This window comes from Peromyscus leucopus, chromosome 1 (genome assembly GCF_004664715.2).
Source record: "Peromyscus leucopus breed LL Stock chromosome 1, UCI_PerLeu_2.1, whole genome shotgun sequence".
NCBI classification, from domain to species: Eukaryota; Metazoa; Chordata; class Mammalia; order Rodentia; family Cricetidae; genus Peromyscus; species Peromyscus leucopus.
In genome coordinates this window covers 1,462,938-1,479,963 of record NC_051063.1, presented here as the reverse complement: position 1 = coordinate 1,479,963, position 17,026 = coordinate 1,462,938, and the positions used below count along the sequence as shown (strand labels likewise).

The window sequence follows — 17,026 nt, the reverse complement described above, 5'->3', positions numbered from 1 at the left end:
CTTTTTTTTTTGGGGGGGGGCGCACATTGAGACAGGACTTCTTTGTGTAGCCTTGGCTGTCCTAAAACTTGCTCAGTAGACCAGACTGGCCTTGAACTCACAGAGATCTGCCTGCTTCTGCCTCCCAAGTGCTGGGATTAAAGGTGTGCGCCACCACCGCCCAGTGGCCACTGACATTTCTGAAAAACATAATTGCTATAGCATAGGGAGGGTAAGGGGAAGACAACAATGCTGAGGGTGACTACCACTACTACAACACACACACACACACACACACACACACACACACACACACACAGGAGGCAAAAGAGGGTAATAACATTTATATATGTATACACTTACATATTACATTTTATTATAGAGCATAACAATCATATATTTACATATTATATATTCATATATACCTGAAATTATATATATATATATTATTATATATCTGGAGTGGTCATGTATTATATATACATATACATATCCCATATCCTGTAATCCAAAGCTGTAGTGGATGTGTTCCATGTAGACTTCTAGACCAGGGGCTTCCTCCCATCCCTTGCCATCAGAATCCCCAGATTCTAAATCCTCAGACTCACCTGGGAGTCTGAAAATCTGTATTTTTACTGGGTCTCTATGTGAAGACCACTTCCAAGAAAGGCTGAGAACCTTGCTCTATTCCAGATGCCAGACCTTCCGTATTTTCAAAACTTCCTGTAAGAGCCAAGACATTCTCAAATTTCCTTCTGATATCCTGGGAGGGGAGGAGGTTCCTTCCGTTTTCCAAAGTGTTTTGAAGTTTTAATGAAGGCCTCTCTCTGGCAGCTTCTGGACCTGGTTGGGACTTGGCAATCTTTCCTCACAGCTGGTTCCATTGAGCCCCTTGCTCTGTCCACATCCTGACACTGATGGTCTTCTCACATATCAACCTACTGATGTAGATTTCTTTTCATGCTTCCTTGAAATGATACCCTTTTTAACTTAAATAATTCCACTTCAAAACAAGATAGTTGTGTCATTTACCAGCCACACTCAATGCAAATTGGTAACATTTGTCATCGATTGGTGGCCACTGGATATTGAAAACCTCAGATTATAATGTCATATTTTCCATTGTGAGCTGTTTCCTGCTAACTCTGGGGTCTACTCTTTCTGATAAACATGGAGGGGAGAGGCACTAAAGACGGGAGAATATCAAAGTGGGTCTTTCTTCTAGATGTGATGGGAAGTTGAGGTGTCTTTGAGAGGGGGACACTATCACCACTGTGTTACTTAGTGACCTTAAAACCATCACCAATGGTGTGCTGCCCCAAGGCAGGACTACCGTGGGTTAAATCATAGTCAACAATGGGTTTGCTTCCTTCGTCATTGTTCTAGTTTTTTCTCTGTTGCTCTGATAAAAGCAGTTTGAAGGGAGAGGGGCTTATTTGGCTTCTCATTCTAGGCCAAAGCGTCTACTACTGCAGGGGAATTACAGCAGCAAGAGCTTGAGACGGCTAGTCAAACCACGTCCTCAGTCAAAAGCCGAGATGAACAAATGCTGCCTGCTTGCTTGTTTCCATCTAGCTTTTCCCTGGCATATATAGGTTAGGATCCCTGCCTAGGGGATGGCGCCACCCACAATGGGCTGGGTCTTCCTATATCAACAGTCAAGACAATCCCTCACAGACAAGCCCACACACTAACCTGATTGAGACAATTCCTCAATTGAGGCTGCCCTAGCAGGTGATATTTGTAGCAAGTTGACATCTAAAACTAACATCACACCGATAGCTGTGGACTTACCTGACCCTGACCAACTTGTGGGAAGGATCCAGCTATGGGAAACTTCCAATGGTATGGCAACTGTTTGAGCTAGCGGTCTATAACCTTTTTCCTTCACACCTTTATTTCCCAGCTTTCACTTCTAATAACAAAGTCAAGAGCATTCACTTTTCAAACAAAAGATATTGGGGACCACCTGTGTGTTGTGTCCTATGCACACAAAAGCAACAGGACATAATGTCTACCCATTACAAGTTCAGAATCACTGCGGTGGTTTGAATTCTTTAACATTTATTGAGTGCTTACTTTGTGCAAGGTACTGTTCCAAGTGCCTTGTTAATATTACTACTTTACTTCTCCCAACAATCCCAAGAGGGTGGCTTTACTACCCTTGTTCTGCCAATAAAGAACTCAGGACATGGGTCAGACCATTACCTTGTTAATGTTATGACTCAAATTTATTGACCACTATGTACCGGGCGCTGTGTTAAGCATATGATCTGATTAATCTCAATTAATGCTCATAAAATCCCAATGAGATGAATCATTTTATTCGGTCTGTGTTGCTAATGAGGAAACTAAACTCTGGGAAACAAAGGTGCCTGGAGCCATACAGCTGAGATGCGGCCACACTGGGAAATGGAGCCCATGCCAGACTGACTCCATGATCTGCCTGTGTCCCAGCACCCCACTATCTGACAGGGGAGAAGCAGGCAGAGGAGGATGCAATTCCAGGACCTTGGGAAGCATGTGTGGAGAAGGGTGGTGCCTTTCCCTGCACAGTCAATTCTAGAAGAAATGCTCCAAACGTTTTGTCTTCACTCCTATAGTCTTGTTGACATTAGGAACTACAAAATGGCCATTTTCAGTACAACCCTCATAAGGAAAGAGGAGAGAAACAAAAGAGACTCCAGGAACACATTAATAAAATAAAAACAATCTATTTGGCACAAACAGCGTATGGTATGGACCCCACTTTGACTCGCCCCTCCCCACCTGTGGTCCTGCTTTCTTCTGTTGGATCAATCTCCATCTCCTTCACCGCTCATCTGGTCCAAGACACCAAAAGCTTTTGACCCGATGGATGACGCAGGGGACTCCCTGGTGCTCAGCCTGCTGCTCATCCTGGTGCCCAGCGAACAGCAAGCAAGTAGAATGACTTGTGGGTTTCAGATCTAACCTTTTTCTCTTTTCCTGTACCCTCCAAGGGCTGCATCTCAGGAGGGACGTAGGCTCCTTACTGAAGCTCTTCAGTCCATCTGCCCCCAACCCTGGCTTCCTGGCTCTTCCTCTTGTTCCCAGAAAGCTCCTGGCCCCGGACTTAGTGCTGTGCCTGACACCATCTCCCCCATCCAGGTTCATTTATCCAATGGCTGTTTCAATCCAGCCCTAGTGACAGGGGCACTTTCGTGCCAAGAGTCATTTCCTGACATCTCATTCAAAATGGCTCACCCTGCCCTCATCACGTTCAACTCCTCACCTTCTCTTCATTTTCTTCGCTGAAATCTCCACTGCTCCACATCATAGGGTAGGTGGCCCACCTAATCCCTTACCATCCTCACACTAAATGTAAGCTCCAAGAAGCCAGGCCCCTTGCCAGTTTGCTTTGAAGTTCCAGAACCTTCCACAGCACCTAATACAGAGCAATCATTGTTGCTAAGTAAGGTCTAAGGCAGGAAGCAAACACCTCTCATGTTCTCCAAGCCCTGGGTCTCTTTGCCTTTAGATAGGCTCGGAGACTTTCCTTCTCCTCTCACACCCCTGGAGGTGACGATCAAAAAGGGGAGACCAGGAAACAGCCTGTAGCCTTCTCCCACTGGCTTAACCACTCCTAAACATTGCAGCTGGACCCCGGGGGAGGCGGGATGAGTAACAGCTCCCTGGTGGAGGATGGGCAAGGCTGACGGGTCCTAGGGAGCTCGGAGTGTCTGGGGCTGGGCCAGCAAGGCACCTAGAGAGCAGGTGTGTGGATGCTGAACCTCAGGGGTCAGGAGTGAGGCTCCTCCACCCCATCCCCACCAATCACCTGTCCTCCGCACTCTATCCCTGATCCAGCTTAACTAGGGGGTCTAGAAATCTCCACATGAGCAAGCACCCTTACCATACAGGTATTCAGTGTTTACACCCAGGGCCACTACGGCTTCTCCACAATAGGCAGGGGGAGCTATGGTGAACAAAATACGTGTTTATTATGAAAAGCAGTTGCTCGTCATTAACACTTCCCAAATTGATACAGTAACAAGTTACAGCTGGGACAGAGGTCAAAGTTGCACACTGCTAAAGTGGGTACGGCTTTCCGTACATTCAGTCCCTTTGTTCTTCAGTAGTGTTGTTTAGTTAGTGCCTAATTCAGCCGCCTAGATTTCTCCCAGAATTCCTTCAAAAGGAGAAAGGGAGGGAGGAAAAGGAGGAAGAAAGAGAAGAGAAAAAGTTTGGGGAAGAGGGAGAAGTAAAAGAAGCAGAGAAGAGAGGGACCCAGAAAACATGAAAGGAAGGAAGTGGAGAAGAAGAGGGTAAGGAAGAGGAGGAGGAGGGTGGAGAGGAGGAGGAGGGTGGAGAGGAGGAGGAGGGTGGAGAGGAGGAGAAGGGAAGGAGGAGGGTTCATTTACCCAAGAAGATCTGTAAGCCCTGGACCTGCACCAAAAGAATTACCTGTATCACCTCACTTCACAGTCCCAGCTAATATGTGAAGTGAACGATATTTTCGTCTTCATTTGACAGAAGAAGCCGATGTGCAGCCTGGTAACAGAGCTTGCTTTCAAGCACACGGTTGGCTGGGCCTGGCACGGGACACCAGCTTTGGTTGCCCTGAACAGGTATCTTCCAACAGCCTCACCAATGCAATGGCTTGACCCCTCACCCCCACCCCAAGGTCTCTCTCCACAAAGGCCATAAAAGGCAGGCATGTGTATTTCTCCCCAGCAGCTCTTGCCACTCTAGCACCATTCACCAACTTTGGGAGGTGACGTCACCAACTCTGTGATACATACAGCCCAGTCTCATCACCTCCCTTCTCCGCTTGAAGCCTCCAACAGAATCCCGTCTCTCCTACAATTAAACTGGGAAGGCCACCTGTGACTTGCTACCGAATCAGCCGACTCTCCTGCCTCGTTTCCTGTCAGTCTCCCTCATCCTTACCATGTAGACACCATGGCCTCCTACGAATTACACTCTTCATACATACATGTCCATGACCTCAGGCCCATGGCACCTCTTCTGCCTGGGATGAATGTAAATTCCCACTCTGTGCCCAGCTATTCGACATCATATTGGATATTCATCGGTGCCTTCCCTACCTGGTTTCACTCTCAACAACATCTGTGTGAGAACAGGGAGTTTTCTGTCCCCAATGTTTTACCTTCTGCCACTGTTAGTGCTGAGAGTAACACATGACACTGGGTGTGTCGTCATTATTTGCTAAATGCATGAGGAGTGCATGTGTGCAGGATTACATACTGGAAAGAACGCTGAGACCCTCTGCATGTGTGACAGTGGTTGACCTGGAGATGCCGTTTGGAGACACCACTAAAGACAGGCTTTTCTGGCAATGCTCTTGACTGCTCCTTCCCCATGCATAACCATCACCACAGGTGTAGGGGGCATGAGGAAGAGCCAAGCATCTATTTTTGACACGTCACCATGGCTGGTCTAGTCAAGCTTCCACAGTAGATGAACTGTAGAGGCCTCAGAGGCACAGGGAGCTGGCTTTCCACTCCAGATTAGCCATGGCTTGATCTAGGCCCAGTAGGTCCCAGTCAGGCAGGGAACAGGGACTGTCATGACTTCTGGTCCATGGGGATTTGTAAGAAATGAGACGTTGCTCACGTCCCTCCCTTCCTCTATAAGACATCACTTGGCCTCCCACAGGCTTGCCATTCCAATTCCTACCTGCATAACTTCACTTTCACAACACAGATAGCATTGCAGAACACTTTTCTGCATGGAAATGACTTTTCATGAAAAATGATTTTCTCCTTTGTAAATGTATTTGTATGTTCTCCAATCCCCCTGAACTGGAGCAGGAATCTCCAGGGATGGGAAAGATCTTACTCACCCCCTAGGTCCCAGCTGCTAGAACAAGGTCTGGCGCATAGTAGGAATTCAAAATTCAGCTGCTGTCTAAGGAAATGGAGGGTGATATATGAAGCACTCAGTACAGCACCTGGGGTACCATACCCACTCACAAGGTGGCAGATGACATCACTTCCGTAGTCACAGTTGAGCCCATAATAAATATTATTCTCCTGAAATAATTTTTTTCTTTTTGAACTGGTGCTGAGTTCTAAGTAGACCAGCTTGAGTGAGTGTGCCGCAGGCTAAGATCTACCCAGCTACTGAAGTTCTGTTTTTTCTTTTAAATGATTTACTGTGTGTCTGTGGAGGGGTGTGTGCATGTGAGCGCAGGTGCCCTCAGGAGGCAGAGCTCTCAGATTCTCCGTGAGTGGGGTTCCAGGCAGCTGTGAGCAACCTGGAAGCCAGCTCGGGTGCTTGCCACGGGCAATGAATGCTCTGAACCCCTGAGCTATCTCTTTAGCCCCCAGACTTCCATTTTTTTAAGAGTGAAAAAGCACCCATGTCCCAGGGCTGGAGACAAGGTTCCCCATTTACCAGAACACACTGCTCTAGCAGAGGATCCCAACTTCTGTTCCCAGCACCCACACTGGGTGACTTACAACTGCCTCTAACTCCAGCTCCAGGGAATGTGACACCCTCTTCCGGCCTCCTCTGGCACCAGGGTTCCCTTGTGTGCACACCTATACCCTCCCTTACAGATGTATACACATAACTAGATATAAAATCCTTTAGGAATGCCCATGCCTAATTTCTTGTGATCCCTAAGATCCTTGAGCCTCTGATAGTCAGGAAATGTCTTCTCATCTTCCTTCGGCAGAATGTGACCTGGCCTGACTATGTAGAGTGACGAGACTATATTTCTTCAAATCAATTTGTGTCCAGTAGTTTCTGAGCACTTTCTCAGTCCGTGTTTATATAATACTCTCAACAAATTTGGGACATAAGCAAATACATGATTGTCCCATTTTATAGATTAGCAAGTAGAGGCAGAAATGAGAGCTGCCTGCTAAGTTAACCCCACCTACAAGAAACAGACCTGGAGATCTGAGCATGGATCGACACAGCAAAAAGCAACTTCCAGAACCTAGTCACCTCCTCCTTCTCCACCACTCCATCCAGATTTGAAAATCAAATCTCAAGAGGAACATGAGAGGATGCGCAAGGCGACGTACCCAACTTTCTAATAAAGGAAAATAGCCAGAGGCAACGCCGATGTAAAACACATGGAGAGCCTTTATTCTGCCATTTCTCCTCTACCAAGAGGCAATGCGAGCAGAATAGATTTAACTCTTCTCTACGGCATTGTCTTAGCCCAACAGCTATTCATATCTCCCTGGAGGGGGAGCGGGAAGACTCCTAAATACACAGAAAATTCCAAGGATCTGATAAATTGAAGTGATTTAAAGTAAGCTGCACGCAGTTTATACAGAAATATTTATCTGCTCTAGCTCTTGCTCACCGAACTCGTTTATCCCCTGTGGACATCCTTGACCCTCTGCCTCATTTGTGTGTCTCCCATGTCACCAGATTTCGCGGAGTCTTTCATGATACAGTGCAGCTCTGGGGGAAGCTTCTTGGAAATTCACTAGAAACAGATCGGCAGCTGCCAAGTCTCCTTTCGTTCCTTCTTAAATCTCCTCCTGCCTTCCCTAACTATTTTCCCGAGAAACAATAACTGCTTTCTCTCACCTTAATAGTGAAACTGTATAATCTCCATAGAAATGACTTCGATGTGGCTGTAAGGAGACTCTTGGGTGGTTTGGGGGATTTACTCTATTCTGAAAGCCCTTTACTATTTAGCTCGCTGGTCTTCGTTTTTGTACTAACGGAAATTGCAGGGTGTTTTCCTTTCATTTGTGTGTGTGTTTTTGGTTTCCAAGCCCACCCTGGTGTCTGGTAGCTTCATGGAGACACAGGGCCTTCCCTGTAGCTGAAATGGACACTCTGGCCTCTCTTTTAAATCAGTCTTTGCAGATAGATATAGGAGAGGTAGAAACCTGCTTAAAAAGCCTTCCCGCTTTAGAGCTCATCTTCTGCAGGGAGAGCTCGGTACCCTGCCATGATGTCCCAACAGTCCACTCAAGTTTTCCACCGCGAACCTTTTGCAGCTTCTCCGTGGCTGCATTTGGTTTGCATGTCCACTCTTGGTTATCTGAGAGGGGACGTGCACTTGGATATCCTGATGTCTTTGTACATCCATAGAGGAGTAAGAAGTCCTAGACTCTGTTCCTGGTTGGGAGAGTCAGTATGGGGACACTGAATCTGTTTTTTTTTTTTTTTGGGGGGGGGGTTGTTGTTGCTCTGTTTTGTTTTTTAAATGAGACAGGTGAAAAGATAACTCTTAGTCACAAGCAGAATTCAAAGCAAATGCTTTCAAATCTGATCCAGGTAATTTTTTTTTCCCCTGTGTAATTTCTCTGAGCTCATTAGTACTAAAACTTCCGCAGTGTGTATTTCCTTGTTACTCAGCAAAGAAAAACGGAACCGATAGACATCACTAACGGGCTTAGTAAGCCAGGCCTCTTGCATTTTGATTTCTAAAATTTCAAATAATTTTAGGAATGACTTTGGCACCTTGGAATATTTCAGGATACTCAGCCCCCCCACCCACCCCATATAGAGAGTGTGGAAGATTGAGAGCACAGCTGGACATTCCAATCGGCCATGTTAATGATTTTCAGAGATATCTGCAGTATTTAGTCCTCTCAGCCTCGGATGGAGTTTGCTTTGGAAACAAACGTGTCCGTGGCTCCCACCTGCAGCTCAGCATTCTGTCTCCTGTGTCTGGTAAGGGTCCTTCAGACAAATGAGCGGTGGGGACAGAGCCGCATGCTAAGGGTGACCCTGATGAATGGTCAACTTCCAGGCAAGCCCTGTGTGTGCACGAGGGTGCTGTCTGATTTGCTCACAGAGCCCAGCAGCGGCCTGTCGGGCTCTGGAGGCTCTCATTTCCATCAACATTTCCTAACGGCTTGGTGGGTGAACTCAGAGATCCATTTTCAATGCTATGCCTGCACCTGCACCCAAGAAACTCTCCACAATTAAAGAGTCAAAGGTGGGGGGTGGAGGTGGAAAGATAAAATTCTAAGTCTAGAAATAACAATGCTCTATGAAATAATCTTGTCAGTATACAGTGCTTTGGTTTTTTTCTCTTAATGCAAAATCCTGATCATCGAGTCAGCACTCCTAAAGGGGGGGGGGTGATTTTTTAAATTTGGGTAGAATGACTAAGGCCCTTCAGGGCTTGCCAAAGATCACCTGAAAACCTCTAACTTTAAACAGAATGTATGTAATGTAAAATAGTGGTTTTTTTTTTTCCAGTTGTTACAAATTACTGAAAAAATAACTACACGATCCTCTCCCGGTGTGAGCAGAGGCTAAGGTGGAATTTGAACTCTGATTAAAGACAGCAGAATAAAATGAATCCCATTTTTATCTCAACACTCAGAATTTAAAATAAATCCCACTCAAAGAAATAAAGATACAGTCGTGTTCTCAACCTGAGAAGCAATACATTTATTTGTGTGCCAAGCATCTTTTAATACCACTGTGATATTTTTTCCCTAAAAGTCATTCAATTTGATTGTAATTAAATACATAATGAAAAAGCACGGCTTTGGGGAAGTGAAGCAAGACACTCTCTGCTAGTTTAATGTATTTCCAACTGACTTTGCATCCAGTGAAAATGACATTCCGTGTATGCCTGGTCTTAATACAGAATTTGGAAGGTGAGTCTTGTTTCTCTAGGGAACTGGGATGGATGCATGTGCTACCTCCGTGGCTAGAGTCCTCCCAAATTATCGGCAAGTGCATGGACGGTCCTCACACATGGAGAGGAAGTTGCGCTTTGGATATTTACCTCGTACCAGCTGATTGCAGAGCCAGTGCAAACAGGAACAGAGCCCAGGCTGTTTTCTTGGCTGATTTTCCTAAGCTCAGTTGCAGGAGTGGGCAGAGCAGCTTCATCACCAAGGCCTTAAATAATGCCAGCTCAAGTCTCTCTCTAAGACCTGTTCAGCAGAGCTCCATTTTCAAGCCTTAGTAAGAGAAGTAGACCAACCCAGACAAACTTAGGCATTATCCATTTGGAAAGTGTTCCCCCCAAATACACTCCCCAGTGGGAAGTCAGCAGGGGTGAGATAAGGCCTGTTCCACTCCTGGAGAAAGTGACAACAGTCCAGATACTTGAGGGCCAAACCTAAAGATGCCTAGGTGTGCAGTTTCCCCAAAGGCAGCAAGAAGAACTGAGCTGGTTGGGAGCAACAAGGAACACAAATTGGAGGAGGAAGAACAGTAGAGTATTTCTGAGAAACATTTTTACCCTCCCCAAAAGTAGCCTCAAGCATCTAAGCCCCCCCCTCCCCCGCGCAAACAAGCCTCAGTGATTTCACTATGGAAAGTTCCCCATCGTTCTCTCCTTCCCTTTCTACCCCGGAGTCCTGGCACTTGCAATCTTCTGAGTAGGGTTAATAGATTATGTCCTGATATGGCAGATTAAAAATGAAATCAATAAATGCCTAAAACAAATGCACTTTTGAAATGTCCTGTTCAATCTGGGTCTTTAAGGGTGAGCTGAGAGGTAGAAGGAGAGCAGGAGCAGACTGGAGAAAGGACCACATAAAGAATCAATCCCAACCCCAAACACTGCAAGGGCCAAGGCATTTCTAGGCACCTGGCCTCTCTAGTCTGAGATTTGCTTTAAATAACAAGAATAGCTAAGAGTTCCTGTTGCTGAAGCCCTGTGAGCTGGTGTGTGTGTGTGTGTGTGTGTGTGTGTGTGTGTGTGTGTGTGTGTGTGTGTGTGTATCCTTGTCTTAAAACCATGCCATTACCATTCTGGGAAGCATGGAGATGTATCTACAGCATGGGACATTTAAGTGTTTGAGATGGGAACTTGCTTTTCTGATGGATGTTTAAGCAAACAGAGAAAATCAGGGTCAGAAACATTCCGGGTTCCTTTTCTCTCCTGTCTCACCCTGCTTGCCAGTAAATGAAAGGCAAACTTCACTTACAGCCACTGGCTCCAGCTCCTATGTGGTAGTTGGAATTTCTCGGACTTCACCCGTCAATTCAGAGACAGGACTATCCGGAAGTAGGAAAAGAGACCTCTGGGCCGTTCCCACTCCCCTGAAGCCGGGTGCTCAGAACTGCCCCTGCTGAATGTGTTTCCCATGTAAATAACCTGTGCCATTAAGGTGCAAATTGCAACTTTTAAGTAATGATTGCTAATAGTCTAATGTTTACTGCTACACAAGGACACCCATGAAAACAAAATCTGCATTATTCATCTCCACATTCAATAAACAAAATAAATTGAGGGAGTTGCTCTCTGATGCCAGACTCCCCACCAAAAAAAAAAAGGATCATCAGAAGCTACCATTAGCCTGCAAGAAAGAAGCACAGAACGGCTTGGAGTGAGCAGACAGCAGAGGCAGGGAGATATAACTTATGGGCATGTTATATATTCACAGAGACATGATTACACAAGATTCCATACTTCATTGCAACTGGCGGGCATTACTATAAAAATAATAGTATAAAGTGCTGAAATAAAATCTCTACGATGCGTGTATGCGGACCACACGGGCAAGGTTGTTAGAAAAGAAACGCTTGAGAACGAGTCTGCAATTTTAAAAAACAAAACAAAAACCCAAGCACTCTGCATCCCATAAAGTGCAAACACATCAAGACAGTTTCTTTTTTGTGTAGCTTTTCTGCCATCGTCTTTTTTATCTTCCCTAAAAATGAACAAGGAGGAAAGATGCCAAGGCAGATTCCTGAAGATTCAGGTAAAAGCAGATGCATTTTAACGGTGAACTAGACGGATCATTAGGAGGGTGAGCCGAGCACACCCCCCGCATACATACACGATACTAGGTGCTAAAAATGCTTTGCAAACTTTCTCCTGGCCTCAGGTCCCAGTACCGTGGAAGAGCAAAGCTTCAGAAAGTGAGGACCAATAATATTTCTGAGAGAAATCTTCTCTCTTAGCCGTTTACTAAAAGAGAATCACCTTCCTCATATATCCCCCACTACACACACTGAAGTGGGAGGAATCTAAGATATAAAGATGAACACTCTCCATCACTTAGCATACCACCCTGTGGGCTCTATCGAGATACCTGCTTTAGTAGGAAGTTCAGCCACCAATTTCTTGAAATATCACCCTAAACCAAATCATAGAAAGACATTTAACAGCCTGGAAGAGTTATTTGGAGAAAGAGTTCCAGGAGAGCTTCGGCCCTGATTCACTCCCAGGCTTTTTCTATCTTCTATTATTCATTAATCAAACGCGGAATCAAGCTTTCAACATCAGTCCACAAGAGTAATCACTTACAGTTGTGCATTGTATTTAATTTTAAGCAGTGATAAAAGTTAGCATAGCCTGAGCCTGAGAGGCGCTTTTCCCCTTCCCTGCATGGTAACTGGCTGAAGGACCTCAGCTAACTCTGTTTCGCTCATCCTAAAACAGAGTGGGGCATTGGTGAGCTCGGATGAGCAGAAGAAACATTGCAGGAAAAACAACCCACCTTATTAATATATGAAAAATAAATACTGTGGAGCAGGGGAACTCACTGTGTATGAAATGAATTACCCCCTCTCAGCTCAAAAAAGAATTTCTGCTTCTTCCAGGGAACTTAATGAGAATCATGGGGACAGACTTGCAAAGACACTGAGAATCCAATCGGCCAGAAAACTGAAAGTACAGTCACAAGTTTCTACTACACACACACACACACACACACACACACACACACACACACACACACTCAAACTACTACTACTACAACAATAAAAAGAGTAGCTGGCACCAATAGACCCCAGCATAGTGCAAGGATCTAATTTAAATAATGTGACACAGCAACGTCATCTTCTGCACACCTGGATCGTCATTGATCAGTGGGTAATTATAATTAAAGGAGAGCAATTCTGAGCAAGGCACTTTTGTAATGAGCTTGTGAAAGGAGACATGTCCAGTCATTCTGGTAATTTAAATTACTGCCTAGTTGTTGATGGCCTTTACCGGAACTACAAGGAAGGGAGTAAAAAAAAAAAAAAAACAACACAGTAGTTTTCAGGGCAGTATGTTCTGGCTGGACGATAGCCCAGGGCTCTCTTTCAGGACAACAAACAATAAGCATGTTATCTCTGATAATCCAGCTACACTTGAACTTATGTTTCCAGCATTAGATGCAGCAGGCTGACTCCTCCGAAGTCTCGAAGGCCGTCACACACCCTCACATGACCAGAGAGCAAAGCAATGTAAGTTAAAAAATAAAATTAAATTAAATAAGAGAGCTATTGTTTTCAAAAGAGGTAGCCAGAGTTGAGAAAAGAACACCCCCTGCCTAGACAAGTTGCAGATGTATATGTTGCTAAGGCTATTTTCATTATTTGCTCTTATAAAAACAATTGAAAATGCATGAATGGAAGCTTTATAGCAACTCTAAGCAACCTACACATGGCTACGGAAGTGATTCTGCACTCAAGAGGGAAGGAAACAGTGGACATTCTGAAGCATATGTATTGTTCTTTGGGCTGGAAGCAGGCAGTGATGAAGGATTATGAACTTGGTAGCCAGCATGTTCAGACACATACATATCCATTTTCCCCAGATTCCTAATCAGTTCAGACCTCTTCTCATGGTGACTTTGCAAAGTTTACTCAAGTGTCCTGGGAACTTCTCCCCATGTTTGACTCAAGTTGGAACAGAATAAAATGTATTGGTGGGTTGCTTGATCAGTCTTATCCAGGCCGAGCAAAGTAGGAGAGGAAAGTCAGCAAGGGGGGGGGGGGGCAGTAAAACTTAAGCTTTTTGCTAAATCCCTGATCAACTAAAGGACACAAAGAAATAAAAAACGCCCACATTAAAAGCCAACAAGATAATGATTGTGCCTGTCTCTCTGAATATAGAGGGCAAAGCTTGCGTCACTGGCACTCCGAGTTACCATGGTGAGTGATTTATTGATATATATCAGAATGAATAGATCAAAGGCAGGGAGATGACAGGTGATCAATCAAATGTCAAATCAAAACTAGCAATCGAGTGGAAAGCTGATTTTTCAGTGGGTGGGTCTGAAAGGAGAAAAATGAACTTTCCTCTTACAATTCCGAGAAACAAAACCCCAGCATACTATTAAGAAAGCAATTAAGCAACCCAAAAGGAAAAAAAAAAACAAAAACAAAAACAAAAACCACGTCTGAAGAACTGAAGCAGGGATCTATTAACCTGTTCAGATCTTTAGGGTGAGGGTCCCTGCAAGAAAGAATTCCACGGGACAGTTCCTAGGGTGGCAATCCAGAGGAAAAGTTTCCAATGTTCTCTCTCTGGCAAAGAAAATCCAAACCTGTTTAAATTTCTATGGGGTGCCCCCCCCCCTTTGAAAAAAGGAGAAGGGATGATTAGATTTCTATAAACAGTGAATTCTTTTAGAAAATACATTCAAAGCTTCACTCATTTCCGGGGTGCCTTTTGCACCTTGGCGACCAAAGCTACACCCTCATGGCTCACAGCCCCAAAGCCAGCCTGCATGCAGCACCCGGCTTGGAGGAGCCTCACTCTTGCTAGCCCTGAGCCCCAGCGACTGGAGACTCTTTCCCTGGAGGCCAGAAGCCGCCAGCACTGACCTCTCAGAGGGATGAGAAGTGGGGGCGGGGGTCCTCTCCCTTCCTTGCACCCCAAATCCACAATCCAACTTTGGCTCCAGAGGCAAGAAGCCAGACTGGAAGAAAAAGTTAGGGGTGGGGTAGAGGGGTGGAGGGAGGAAAAGTTGAACCGAGGAAGGTTTGGTGGGACAGCTTTCCTGCCACCACCCAGAGGGAGCCTGGAGAGGGGAGGATTGGGGAGATCTGGATGGGGTGTTGAAGAGGGTACCCGCAAGCTAACCCTCTGGAAAGCGCCAGGGGGTGGCGTCCCCGCCAGCCCCAGGCCAGGAGGGCGGGCGAGCAGCTGTGCGCAGGGCGAGCCGCTGTGCGCCGGGCTCAGGGCCGGGCACCCGGAGCGGAGCCATCTCTTACCTGCAGCCCGCTTGGGTGCCTGCTGTTTCCTCCTTGGCATCTCTCTACTCAGCTCCAGTCTCACTTCTGGCGCCCCAGCCCCGAGCCGCGCGCGGGGGCCGCAGTCTCGCTCGCTCGTCTTTCTGTGGCTCCTAGGACGTCACTCGGCCTCTGTCCCCCTGACGATCCCCTTGCCAGCGCTCCAGCACGGGGCCAGAGACCCCCTCTCTGGGTGGCAGATAGGCGGTTTGTGCCTGCTGCTTGCAAGTGGAGGTTGGTTCTGCCTTGTTTGTTTGTTTGGGTTTTTTTTTCCCCCTCTCTCTCTTTTTGTTTTTGCTTTTGGATTTTTTTTCTCTTTTTTTTTGGTTTTGCTTTTTGCTGTTTTTTTTTGGTGACTGGTGAGACACTTGATTTCTTTATTAAACATCCAAGACGGGGTTCAGATGGCAGGGACGAGGGGCGCACACGCGCCACGCGCACACTCGCGCGTAAAGATAAGGGGGGAAAACAATCCTGGGAAGACAGTGGGTTTCTTCTTTTTCTTCTTCTTCCTTCTATTTCCCTCCTCCTCCTCTTCCTCCTCTTCCTCCACCTCCTCCTTCTCCTCCTCCTTCTCCTCCTCTTCCTCCTCCTCTTCCTCTTCTTCCTCCTCCTCCTCGTCCCTGATCTTGATGGCGGATTCGCGCTGGGGAGAGATCACTCACTGTAGGTTTGTCGCTGCTGTCAGATCCCAGTCTGTGAGTGATATGCGAGAGGACAGGAGCGGGTTTGGGAAAGACAGAAAATCTGGAATTCACTCACACACACACACACACACACACACACACACACACACACACACACACACGAGCACTCTCGCTTACACACACACATACACTCACACACCCCACACACACATACACGCGGGCACACACACATACACACACACACACACACTCACACGCGCGCTCTCTCTCTCTCTCACACACACACAGGCACACACACACACACACACACACAAGACAGGGCAAGGCGATGCCAGCAAACATCGATCCCCGCTGAACAAACTGAACATTAACAAACTCCTCCTCTTCTCCCTGCGACCTGATGACAGGGAGAAATTTACTCCCCAGCCGCAGAGCGCCAGGCAGAGGGAGTCTATTAAAGGGACAGTGTCCTGCCTGGGAGAGGAGCTGAGGGAAGGAGACCCTGACTTCGGGGGCTGTAGCCCAGGAGCCACCCTCCTCCTCGCTGGGGCAATGGGGTGCCCACCCAGTCTAGACACCCCTTCGGGAGGAAGATGAGAAGGGGGAAAGGGAAGGAGATGAGAGTGGGAAGGCAGGGGTGAGGCTCTGGCAGAGTTAGAAGCAGGCTCTTATTAGAGAACCTAGGTTTGCTTGGGGACAGACAAGAGGTTGGGACCACATCCAGTCTCAACCTGTCCCCTGCAAATAACCTACTTTCAATTCTTTAAGTTCATAGCACTGTCCTTCCACCTACTTGGAACTAGTAGGATTTTTTTTTTTTTTAACTTCTGCCTCCTGGACAGCTAACCACATAATCTTCACTGTTTCCTTTCAATATTTATTGAGCACCTACAGTGTACCTGTTTTACAGTCACAGCAGCCACAGAGAATGGGTAAATCCGGACTCGGTGGATGTTTATAAAGGGGCAGGAAAATGACATCTTAAACCGCTTGCCCCTTGGTGTCCAGTCACCTCTCAGAGGTCTACCTTTCTGAAAATTTGATGTATGCATTTCTCTATTTTATTTCCCCTGACCGGGCTTGTCGAAGAAGTGGATGCCCTGCACAGCTTTCTTTGTGGACAATTGCCTGTGACCTCACTAGACTCTAAGTTCTTAAGGAGGTGCGGCTTCCTTTGTCTTTTTCTACTCTCAAGGGTGGCGAAGTGCAAAACAACCACCACCACCACCACCACCCCCACCACCCCCCACCCCCGCCACCCCCGCCACCCAATAGTTGTTCAGTGAACAAAAAGGAAGTGTGGTGAGATTATGTCGTGGTGAGAGCATAATTTCAGAGTGGCCTGGCCTGTTGAAAACTGAGTGGAGTGCTGGGTCTGAAAGAGTGCCCCCAGTCCATGATAGATGAAATTCCATCACTGGGTACCACGACAGAGCAGGCACTGTAGTGTTGCAGACCCCCTGGCCAATAGGATGACCCTGACCCCTGTCCTGAAGAGCTCTTCTTCCAATGAGATA

General features: G+C 46.5%; 1 protein-coding gene across 3 annotated transcripts in view; it reads right to left on the bottom strand.

Annotated features, from left to right (window-relative positions):
- The window catches only part of Tshz2 (teashirt zinc finger homeobox 2), a 454,836-nt gene extending 439,147 nt beyond the window's left edge, over positions 1–15,689 (bottom strand). For all 3 annotated transcript variants that reach the window (XM_028885094.2, XM_028885095.2, XM_028885093.2), the window contains exon 1: positions 14,845–15,689. In XM_028885094.2, coding sequence (XP_028740927.1) covers positions 14,845–14,884 — 40 coding nt within the window. In that variant the 5' untranslated portion in view covers positions 14,885–15,689. The remainder of the gene's footprint in view (positions 1–14,844) is intronic.
- Between the last annotated feature and the right edge of the window lie 1,337 nt (positions 15,690–17,026).